Genomic DNA, 12,321 nt, shown 5'->3' on the forward strand with positions numbered 1-12,321 from the left:
GAAATGCAATATGCAACACGAGACAGAGGCAAACGAAGTCCCAGGATAATAGATGGACAGCAGACACAGAGAACAATTCATTCATACCAATTCCAAGAAGGATGTTTCAAAAGGAAGAGAGCGAGAGAAGAAGAGACAGATAGGAAAAAAAAAAAAAAAAACCAGAAAGGAACAGAGAGATTATTAAATAGTTTTCACGACTGAAAGTAGTTTAACAGTTCTGTCAAAGCATGAGGGTGATGGAAAAAAAGAAAACAACAGAAAAGGAAATTATTCAATCCAAGAAAAACAGATAGTTGTATTAAAAGGAAAATAAATCACACCTAGTTCTGCAGTATAAACAATATTTACATAATCATAATGATGAAAACACTGGAAAATCGTAGGAGAAGTGGATATGGGAGAAGGGAAAGGACTTCCATAAAAGGAAGTCAAAATGATATAAAATTGCAAAATCAAAAAAATAACAACACGAGCATAACATTTTAAAGGAGGTAGGTAAAGACAAGGAAAAATCTACCAGCGAAAGTATTTGCTTTTTGAAGACAGGAATCCAAGGATGGGAAAAGTGGGCAGCAAACAGCTGTTTATCAGCGGATGTTACTAATACCAGTCTTCTTATTCCGACTTTAACTATGTTCATACATTACTTATATTTAAAAATTAGAGGAAGATCATGTCCCTTTAGGCTCCTTTATTTTAGAAAAGAGCCTCCCCATGGCCCCACATTTTGTCTTCCTAAATGACACTAACTGTTTAAAGTACAAAGACCAGTTAATGCACAGAACAGCCCACATTCAGTATTTGTCTTACTCTTAAAGGTGTTATTTAACTTGTCTCTCTACTTCCCCTATTAGCTGCAAACTAGAAGTTCAGCCTAAAAGACTAATCTGATTAGACTCACGGTAAACAACTGTAGCAAAAATATTCCTTAAGGTCTGCTGTAAGACCAGGTGCTTCATACTGCATCACATCAGGAGGCATACAAGGTCAGGCAGTCTGACTATAAGTGATGCCACCTTTCACGACTTGGTTAAGATGATGGCAGTTAGAGCTCAACTTTGAAATTTAAAAAAAAAAAAAAGTCACTGGGGTAATACTTTGGTATCATGCAAATAACCTTTTCCATTAATCTTTCACCTGATTGCACTTCCACTAATGACTGCATGAATAACTATTTCACGGTAGATTGCAAAATTGGTGACTGCTATCATTTGCTACATAAGAAATAAAAATTTCCTTTTGTCAGATATGAGCCTCCCTCCCAAAATAAAAAGAAGAAATAAAAATGTCCTCAAAAGTAAAAGGAAAAGAGAGAAAAGAGGGAGAAGATAAAAAGAGAGCAAAGAGAAAGAGAAAACAGAGAATGAGGCTTTCTTGTCTAAATATCTGATTTTGTAAATCGGGAAATTAATGACCAAAGAAGTAAAGTGACTTGGCTAAAAGTCACAAAAGCTTAAAACAGGTCTGCTGGTATCTACCACTCTTTCATGTGCTGTTATTTATTTCCCCAGATGTGAAATTTATCATACATACTCAATTTAATAGAGGGATCAGAAGAATAATTGTTACCTGACTTCCAAAGAAAACATACAAATTTGACTTGCATACAACTAAATAATCCAAAAGCATATTATATACATTTCCATTTAAACATAAAAGCAGTTAAGAATTAGGTACATTCACTACTAAAAAGAATTCCTGTAGGCAAAGGCAAAGAACAAACAATTCATAGAATAAATATAATGAGTCCATAAATGTGAAAAAAAGCTTCATTAAAAACACAATTACTATCTACTGACTTATAAAGAGTAGTTTTTGTGGAGATGGTGGTGGTATTTTTGTTTTTTAATAGAAAATTATCATGTTTGACAAAATTCAGAATTTAATTATAATTACAGTTGAACAAAATATAGAACTTCCCATATATTGGTAAGACAAGAAATGTTTATCCCAGGCAATAGGACTGAGGACGATTTTGTTTTCTTCTTTATGTTTTTTTCACATTCCTAAAATTCTCTAAGGTAAACATTTGGGGAAGCAACGTTTTTAACTGTTAGAATAAAACAACACAATTAAGACTGGCATACTGTGGATTCTTACCCATATCCTCTTTCTGGCAGACATTCTAGTATGTCATAGCAAAGAGAGAGTTGGTCATTTCGTTCACAGGTATAGATGCACTCTAGTGCTATTGCCATCAGTTGGTCCTGATCAGGAATAATTTTTTGCTGCAGCTACAGAAAATAAAGTATGTTGTATTAAATGTCAACAGATTTATAGTCAACTTTTCCATATCTCAATACTACTGTCAATAGAATATTAAATAGCACAATTAATCAACTATAGAAACAAGTCTTGATTTTTCTTTATAGATTTCTAGGGTCTTTAATAATTCTAACTGAAATCACATTTTAATTACAGAATCAACTATAAAAGATAATTTGTAACCCCATAAGCTGTGTATCAGCTGAAAACAGATTCTTCAATTTATGACCCAGTCAATATAGAAAAAAGAAACACTGTGAATTAAAAAGGCAATTCATTAAGAACATTTCTAACCCTGGAGCCAAATTCTATGTGTTTCAGTTACAAAGTTATAAAAAAATTCCTTAACTGATATTCAAAGATGTTACAACCTATTACTTTTCAGTAGGCACTACATAGTACTCATTTAACTACAGAGTGCTGACATTCTATTCAAAAGAAGTCCAATTGTAATAGAGTACTGTGCAAATCACAGAACACATTCCATAGTTCTGATGAAGAAAGATGGCTACTTAGGGTCACTTTCTATATAGAAAAAAGCATTTCCCATTGCAAACCACAGATTCCCATTCTTGGAGTATTTTCCAGGATACGAAAATAACCAATTGATTTTTGTTTTTCTCATCTATAAAGCGTGAATATTAACAATACTTTTCTAAGAGGACTATTGCAAGGATTAAATAAATTAATAAATATAGAAGGAAAAATACAGAAAAAAGTAAGAATTTGCATGCTTATATTATTAGCACTACAGCAACCAAATGAAAGTAATTTTCTTAGAGCTCTTTTCAACAACGAAATAAATCTAAGATAATTTCCATGATAATAGTCTACTAGTTTTCAATGTTTTAGTAGAAATTCATCAGTAAACACAAAAGAGATAGGAAAGTGATGGAGAGAAGCTACCAAACAAGGGCATTTTCTCAGTAGAAAAGCCACATCAATGGATGTAAAAAAGAAACTTTCAAGGTTACCAGGAAAACAAAGTTTTCCAAAGCTGCCGAATTAAAGGATTTATATACATATCTTCAAGGTACAGTTGGCCCTCCATATCTGTGGGCTTCACTTCCCTGGATTCAACCAACCATGGATCCAAAATATCTGGGGGAAAAAGTGTCTGTCTGCGCTGAACATGTACAAACCATTTTTTCTTGTCATTATTCCCTAAACAATATAGTATAAAAACTATTTACTTAACATTTACATTGTATTAAGTATTATATGTAATCTATAGAAGATTTAAAGTATACAGGAGGATGTGCAAAGGTTATTGCAAATACTACATCAGTTTGTATCAGGGACTTGAGCATCCATGGATTTTGGTAGCCTGGTGGTAGGAGGGCTTAAGAGGGGTCCTAAGGCAACCCCCCCACAGATACTGAGGGATGAATGTATTCATTTGAAAAATGTCATCTTTAACCAAGGTTGCCAAGTGACTAACTGGTAAAATAGGAACAAGCTGAGAGTAATAAAAATAAGTACTGTTGAAAATTAATAAAAACAGCTACCTTTTCCTGATTTATTTTTCCTTCTTTCCTGTGTGTGTGTATATATACAGCTTTGTTTTGTTTCTGTTTTTTTGCAGATACAAGGTCTCACTGTGTTGCTCAGGTTGGTCTCAAACCCCTGGCCTCAAGTGATCCTCCTGCCTCGACTTCCCGAAATGCTGGGATTATAGGCATGAGCCACCACACACAGTTCTCTGATTTCTTATTGTGTACCAGGTACCATTTCTAAGTGCTTTGTGTGCACTAATTCGTAAGTCTTCATAAAAATCCTATAAAATTAGTACTAGTACTATTCTCATTATACATAAATAAAAAACAAACACCCTAACAGGTCAAATAATTTGCCTAAACCCACAGAGCTAATAAGTGGTAAAGCAAGGATTCAAACCAGGCAATTGGCTCCAGAGCCTAAACTAAGCAACACAGGCTCTCACAATCCTGCATTCAGGAAGAATGAAAGAAAATGAGAGAAGATATGGCAATAAAACACTCATATATGGTAAGAAAACATCCCCGGAAGATAAAAACTCTGAAACCAATTTCAGTCAAGGAACAATTTGGGAAACCATTTGCAATAAAAGCCAAAGTCCTAATGTCTTACTTGTTCTCCCCACTTCCTGTCTTTCCCTCTGTGAGACGTTAAAGAACAACTTTTATTTATTTTTTTATTTTCTGAGACAGAGTCTCGCTGTGTTACCCCTCAAGTGCAGTGGTGCAATCTCGGCTCACTGCAACCTCCACCTCCCAGGTTCAAGCGATTCTCCTGCCTCAGCCTCCTGAGTAGCTGGAATTACAGGCACCCACAACCACGTCTAGCTAATTTTTGTATTTTTAGTAGAGATGGGCTTTTGCCATGTTGGCCAGGCTGGTCTTGAACTCCTGACCTCAAGTGATTCACCCACCTCGGGCTCCCAAAATGCTGGGATTACAGGTGTGAGCCACTGCGCCCGACCCTAAAGAACCACTTTTAAGTTCAATGTCCTTGAGTCCATATTTGATCACATATGCTCAAACCTTATGTTGAGAATCCTTTAACAGTCTTTCAATATGAAAGGTAAACAACAAACCTTTTGCTTTCCACTTAAACGCCTCTATGGCCTGCTCCCATGAACCACTTACCCTTCTACATAAAGTTTTATTCCACTCAAATTAAATTACTTGCGCTTATCTAAACATGATATTAACCTGATTATATCTCCTTGTTTTAGTCTACTCCTACCTGGAATGTCTTCTTAAGAAGACATGTCTTGCCATGTCTAAAACCTATCCAATAATCCAGTTATATCTTCATTTGACTTTGACTTAAATTCAGCTTTCCCAGATGTCTACAGTCCTGGAGTATGCTCAATAGTTGCTAGTCCAGTGAGTAAGTCCTTACACTACTCTCATACACAGATACCCTTTTCTCTCTGTATTCCTATGGTATATTTCTTTTCTCTTCTTATGCCATTCAGCATATGTTTTAAAATATAATCTGTTGTGTCCACAAACCATACTGTTCAAATTTGTAAGACATTTTTCAATCTTTCCCTGTTAGAATCCCTATAAGATACCTAATTTCATATAGTCTAAGACACACTTTTTTTTCATCATTCCTTCCCTATGATCTCAGTTGTCACTTTTATACTGTCATTTGCCTTTTCTCAAGCTAAAAGAGGACAGCCCATCTGGGACTTTCTAAGAAGTCAATGAAATGAGTCTTCCACACCATAGGCTGCAGATTATCACCCATACTGCATAAAAAGGTAAAATACAAAAGAATAATAATTTCTAAAAAATCTTAAAATTATGCACTATATACACTAGAAAAGAACACAGATGATAAGATAGGATACCTGGAAAATCCCAAAGAATCAAGCAATCAAAGAAATCAGTGAAGTAGCAGAATACAAAATTAACATACAAATAGCTTTTATATACACAAACATTACACAGAGGAAATGAGGGCAGATAGTACCAACAGAGAAAACTTAAAACTTAGGAATAAATTTAACAAAAAATGTGCAAAACATCTAAGAGGAAAATTTTTAAGCAATCCTATAAGAGATTTAAAAAGACATAAACTAATAGAACAACATCGCCTATTATTGGATACGATGACTGAACATTAGACAAATACTGGTCTCCCTAAGTTAACATACAAATTCAATGCAATCACAACAAAATACCGATAAGCGATTTTATGAAAGTAGACAAACTGGTACTAAAGTTCAGATAGAAAAACAAATACACAATAACACGAAAAGAAAAAAAAAAAAAAAAAAAAAAAAAAAAAAAACGGGGAAAAAACCCACAGAGGAATACTACCTCCTCAGACATTAAAACACACTAAACTCTCCATAATTAAAATCATGCAGTACTAGTGCGTGGACAGACAAACCAGTAGAATACAGAAACTCTAGAATTAAACACATGTACAGATGGAAATTTTGGTATATGACAAAGGTGGCATTTCAAATCACTAGGGTAAAGAGAAACGTTTTAATAAATGATGCTGGAACAATTACGTAGTCATTTGGGAAAATAAAATCAGATCCATGTCTCACAATACAAAAGAATAAACTCCAAATAAACTGGGAAGAGAAAAATAAAACCATGCAAGTACTAGAAGAAAACATGAGAGAATTCTTCCTTAACTCTGAGTATGAAATGGCTTTCCAACCATTACTCAAAATACAGAGGCAGTAAAAGATCGAACAATTTGACTACACAAAAATAAAAAAATGAAAACACTGTATGACACAATAAACAAAGTCAAAAGATAACTGACCAATTGGGAGAAGTATTCACAATATATGCCATAGACAAAGGGTTAGTTACACGAATATGTAAGAATTTCTAAAAATTAAGGTACAAAAGAACAAAAACCCTAGGCAAGAGTGGAGCAAGCACAGGAGGAATAAGTTCAGAAAAGAGAGATAATGTCTACCTAACATACGGAACATGTTAAAACTCATTCGTAATTAGAAAAGTGCAAATTGAAACAACACTGAAATACCGTTTCTCACCTATCCCATTGGCACAAATTTTAAAATATGACAACAAATTCTGTTGGCAAAATTGTGGAGAAATGGGCATGCTCCTACTTGGTTGGTGGGAATGTAAATTAGAACAATCCTACTAAAGAAAAATTTGGCAATATCCAGACAACTCTTGCCTTTTTAAACCCAGCAATCTCCTTCCAGGAATACACACTGAAAATACACCAATAATTTAAAAATACATATGGACAAGGTTATTCATTGAAGCACTGCTTGTAATTGCAAAAATATTTGGAATGACATGCATCCCAATACATGGAAAGCTAGTGAGACTAAATAAGTAAGTTCTTAAAATTTTATTAGATTTAGATTTATATCCATATGTGGCTAGTGGCTCCCATTTTGAATAGCATAGCTCTAGAGATACTTTTCAATTCCTGAGGACCGTAGATCAAATTGCAGCCAAAAGTTTAAGGGGTTAAGTATGCCCTCCGCAAACATATCTTGCTGGGACAGGAGTCCAGGACCTGCCAAGCAGAGGGGCCTAGTAAGCACCCGATACTTCCAATACTTTCTGGAGGATTACACCCTAGGAATAAGGGAGAACTAGAAATAGGAGAGTCTTTTCAAAACTTGAAACGGCTCAATCCCTGATCAGATTACAGGGACTTCACTACTCAGAGAATAAAATGACAAAGAGAGTGGAGATTACTTGCCACATGGGTAACTGGCGAAGGATAATTTCCATTTCACAGTACTGCAAATTAAAACTGCAAGGAGATGCTACTATGTACACAGCGGAATGAGTCAAATTTTTCAAAAGACCCTCAACGGCAATTACACAGGTGTTCTCTTTAGAAAAATATCTAGCCTTATACATTATGTGTAGTTTTCTGTTATGTATGCCGTATTTGTTTTCTATTGATGCCATAACAAATTATCACAAACTTGATTATTTAACACAAATTTATCCTCTTACAGTTCTGTAGGTCAGAAACCAAAATGGGCCTGACTGAGCTAAAATTCAGTTGTCAGCAACTGAATGTGTTCCTTCAGATGCTCTAGAAGAGAACCTACTTCCTTGCCTTTTCCAGCTTCTAGAGGGTGCCCACACTACTTGTCTCATGGCCCCTTTCTCTATCTTCAAAGACAGCATCACTCTGACAATTCTATAGCATCCTAACCACAGCTGGAAAGATCTGCTACCTTTAAGGACTCATGTGGTTAGACTGGGCCCACCTGGATAATTCAGGATAGCTTTGCCATCTAACAGTCCTTGGTTTAATCAAACCTGCAAAGCCCCTTTTGCCAGGTAAGGTAACATCTTCATAGGTTCAGGAATTAGGACATGGACATTTTGGGAGGCCATTATTCTACCTACCACACGTGCTATACGTCAGAATAAAAATATAATAAAGTAATATGCATACTTGACTATTCAAAGTCTGGTTAAGATTATCCTCATCCAACACCTGAACAATTCAGATCCTTTGATCATTTTAACTCTGACACTAAAACTCCCTTCTTACTATTGTTCGTCCTGCTTTTAATACTTTCCATACTTTTTCATTATTATTAATTTATACACTGAATGCTTATTTACATTTTTCTCATATTTACTGTTTCCTAAGTATGATTCTTTTTTCCCCACTCTTTATCATTCCCTCTTATATCTCACTACTTTCTTTTTGGATATAATTTCCTTCTTCATGAAGTACATCCTTGAATAATTCTTTCAGGATGGGTCTGTAAATGATAAACTCTGTTTTCAGTTATCTGTAAAAAGTCTTTTTTACACTCACATTTGAATGATAGTGTCTCTATGTAAAATATCCTGGGTTAGAAATGCAGTATACTATGTAGCTTAAAGGTTTTGAAGTCACACTACTTAGGCTTAAATCCCTAATGCATCAGTAAATAAGAAACATATAATGTGAGCAAGCTAGCTAACTACTCTGCTTTTCTGAATCTATAAAATGCGAACAATGATAGCTATATAGTCATAAAAAACTTTAAATGAGTTAATACATGTGAAATGTTTAAAACATAACTACCAACGAAAAAGCATTAAGTAGCCAGGCACGGTGGTTCATGCCTATAATCCAAGTGCTTTGGGAGGCTGAGCCGGGAGGACTGCTTGAGGCCAGGAGTTCCAGAGACCAGCCTGGGCAACGTAGCAAGACACCATCCCTACAAAAAGTTTTTTTAAAAGCATCAAGTAAATGCTGGCTATCATTAACTATTAGGTTGACTTAAATATCAAGGTTAATTTTACTCGACATTTAACACGTATATTATTTCATTGTCTTCTGGTATCCATTGTTCTTAAGAAGTCTCCTTTCAGATTTACGGTTTTCCTTTGACTGTAACTTTTGTTTACGCTAGGCCACTTTTAAGATTCTCTCTGTGTCCATGGTATCCTTAAGTTCCATTAGAGTGCATCTAAATATAGGCTGAACTATGTTTCACAAAAATCTTCCTCAAGATCTGAATGCACCTCGTATCTTTCATTGATTTTAGGAAAGTCCCACGTCGAATACTGCCTGCTTATTGTCATCTCCAGTCTCTCTTCCTGGAATGCTTATTCTCTTCCTGGAACTCTTATGTCAGACCTGCTCTCTCTATCCTCAATGTCTTTTAACCCTGTATATTTTTGATTTCTTCACCTTCATGTGTAACAATCCAGAAAATTTCTTAGATTATCTTCAATATTTCAATTCTTTCTTCAATTGTAGCCAAAATTCTTTTGAATCCATCCATTTAATGTTTTGCTTTTATTACTACAGTTTCAACTATAAAAGTTCTATGTGCTTCTTTTTCAAATCTTTTCTTTTCTCACAATTTCTCCTTCCTATCTCATGGTCTTTATTTCTTTCCTCATATCCTAAATATTTAAAATATTCATTTTATAGCCTGCATCTGATCATCTATTACCAGAAGAGAAGGGGAGCAAGGCCTGCCACTGAGTTTTGCTCAAAGTTTACTTTCCTTTTGTGTTTTATAAAGTTGGATTGTAAACTCATCTTTATCAAAGCTTTAAGAATCTTGTACAGTCTAGATTAAAGTGAGTCCTTCAGAGAGGTCTTGCTTTTGCTACTACCAAGCAAACTAGGTATCACCAGCCCATGTCCAGTTTTATCACAGGTCACAGAGGAGTATTAACTGAAAGCACATATTCATGTTAGGCAAGCTTGTTTGACTGCTCAGAAAGCAACTCCCTGCCCCCACATTCCCCACTCCCCTCTAATCCAGAATACATGCCCAGGGAGCCACGCTCCTCTGCTGACTTCATGTGCCAATGGATAAGCAGTTTCCTACTCTACACTTTTATTGACAATGGATCCTTTAAAGAGCCCTGGCATTATACAGAAGTCTTATATCTTCTTTTTCTTTCATTTTCTGCATGATAAAGAGTCTTTAATTTTAAATGAGTATCAGTATACCAAGTAATAACACATAGAAAGTTTGTGAATTCTATTATCTGGTTTTGATTAAGAGAAACGAAATGTAGCCCAAACAATTCACAAGTATTCATTATTCTAACCATTAGCAAGAATAAACTACTTTAAGGCTTGCTGCAACTTCTCACAGGTTCAAGTAACTATTTAATATTTTTTCATAAAGCCCAGGACCTTCAAGAAAGTGTTAGAACAAAAAAAAATTATTCCATCCTTTTTTTTCTTCAAAGAAGTGTATTTCTTTTTACTAGATCTAAGAAAGAAAAAGTCAACATTGATTTATGTGTACTTGAGCTAAAAGGCATAGGAAAACAGACAACATGTGCTCATTAAATTTCTAAGAAATATGAGGGGAAAAGATAAAATCTTTGGATAAGTTCTAAGTCTATACAAAGAAGCTAGATTTGCTACTCTCAAAAAGTTAAAAGACCAACTATATAATATACAGAAATAATTTAATGCCTTTTCACAAGAATATAACTTGAGCTTTGCTAAAGCTTCATATTCCACGAGGGCATCTAAAATGCCAGTCCATGAAACAGGTGTTCCTTTCTTCTGGAAGTTTCCAAGGATTTCCAGCCAATATGGCAAAGGTTGTCGAAGACTTCATCCCAGTTCTGCTAGAAGTAGGTCTGGAAGATAGGCATCTTCCTGTGGGTCTCCTGCAGTTCCGTGGGATCCCAGTGCTGTAGCTTCCTTGGCCTTGAACACTTTCTCCCTCTGTAGGCTGTTCAATTTCAGCCTGAGTTACAGCATTGGCCTGTTTCCTCCTCCTGTTCTTTTGCGTGGTACCCCTCTTCAGTGGATGGCTTCTCAGCCTACAGCATCTGCTGGCCAAGTGACTGGCCACAGCTGTGGTGACTCTGAAGCCAAGGCAAGCGCCCTAAATTGGCTCCAGGGTCAGCTGACCAGGTCACTCACGACCTACCAGAAGTCTGACTTCTGACTCATCATTTCAAAGACTTCACCTTCTATGTGAAGACAGGTATTAAAATTCACTCCTCTACAGGTTTTCAAGACCACAATCCCTATCCCTAGCCACTCCCTCCTTCTCATGAGTATTTCTCTCACTTCTACCTCTCTCTTCACTTTTGCCTGGTAGAAATTTCCCTTGTTTTCCTAAAAGTTCAACTATGCAGGTAAACAGATTTTTTTTTAAATTAACATTTTAATGAATACTTCTAAATATTTTAGTGGTAACATTTTTAGAATTTCTAGTCAATGATATTGCCAGCTACAAAAATTTGTATTCATCTTTATGTTTTTTGAGTTTTCTAAATATTCTATAGTAAGCATTAAATAAGAAAAGGTCATTTTCAAACTAAAATTGCTCACTGACATATGTAATCAGAAATGAACAAAAAAGATGGCACCTAACAAAGCTATGATACCTAGTGAAGTCCTATTTGTTAAAAGAAGAGTGAACATTTAAAGCAGTTGTTCCTGGTTTTCCATCAAAATCACGAATAAATTGTCAAACACGTACTCCAGGATGCCTCCGCTAATTTCTAATCCATTATATCTGGATTGAGCACAGAAAATGCTAAGAAAAATACACATGGTTCTGAGGCACAGATACACTCAAAAATTACTAGTTTAGAAGTCAGAGAACAATATGAGAAGGCGGAAGCTTTTGGCCCCCAGTTATTCCTACCTAGGACTAGCCCAAGTTTCTTCCCAAGTTTCACTTTCCAAGGAGGAATCCAAGCAAAGAACAATGGCTTAAAATCAGAAAGGAGTGCTTTAAGATACTATTTTTAAAAAGAGGGAGGTTCGAGGCATATGTGACGGTTTCAGAGACAAATGTGGCAGCTAAGTGTAGTGGTAGCACTGGGATACGTCTCAAGATCCATTTCTTTATCATTATGACTCTGGTCAATTTCATTATCATTCCCAAGTATTCGCTCCTCTCTTCCTTTGAGAGGATTACTCTTCACTGCCCCATTAACATCAAGCTTGCCCATGAGATGTTCTTTGACCTGTGAAATGTAAAGACGTAACCTAAGCTACATTTGGACTGAAGTTTTGTGAGCCACTGTGTGTATCTACTTTGTTCTTTTTCCTGTGCCACAAGAGAGAAAAGAGGAATGTTCTTTCTCCCTAAGT

The 12,321-nt window shown here is 35.6% G+C and overlaps 1 protein-coding gene across 3 annotated transcripts in view; it reads right to left on the minus strand.

Moving 5' to 3' along the window:
• NBAS (NBAS subunit of NRZ tethering complex) overlaps positions 1-12,321 on the minus strand; it is a 405,988-nt gene that overhangs the window by 221,628 nt on the left and 172,039 nt on the right. For all 3 annotated transcript variants that reach the window (XM_021924592.2, XM_003908295.5, XM_017947297.3), the window contains one exon: positions 2,104-2,237. In XM_021924592.2, coding sequence (XP_021780284.2) covers positions 2,104-2,237 — 134 coding nt within the window. The remainder of the gene's footprint in view (positions 1-2,103; positions 2,238-12,321) is intronic.

The sequence above is a fragment of the Papio anubis genome, chromosome 14 (genome assembly GCF_008728515.1).
Source record: "Papio anubis isolate 15944 chromosome 14, Panubis1.0, whole genome shotgun sequence".
Taxonomy (NCBI): Eukaryota; Metazoa; Chordata; class Mammalia; order Primates; family Cercopithecidae; genus Papio; species Papio anubis.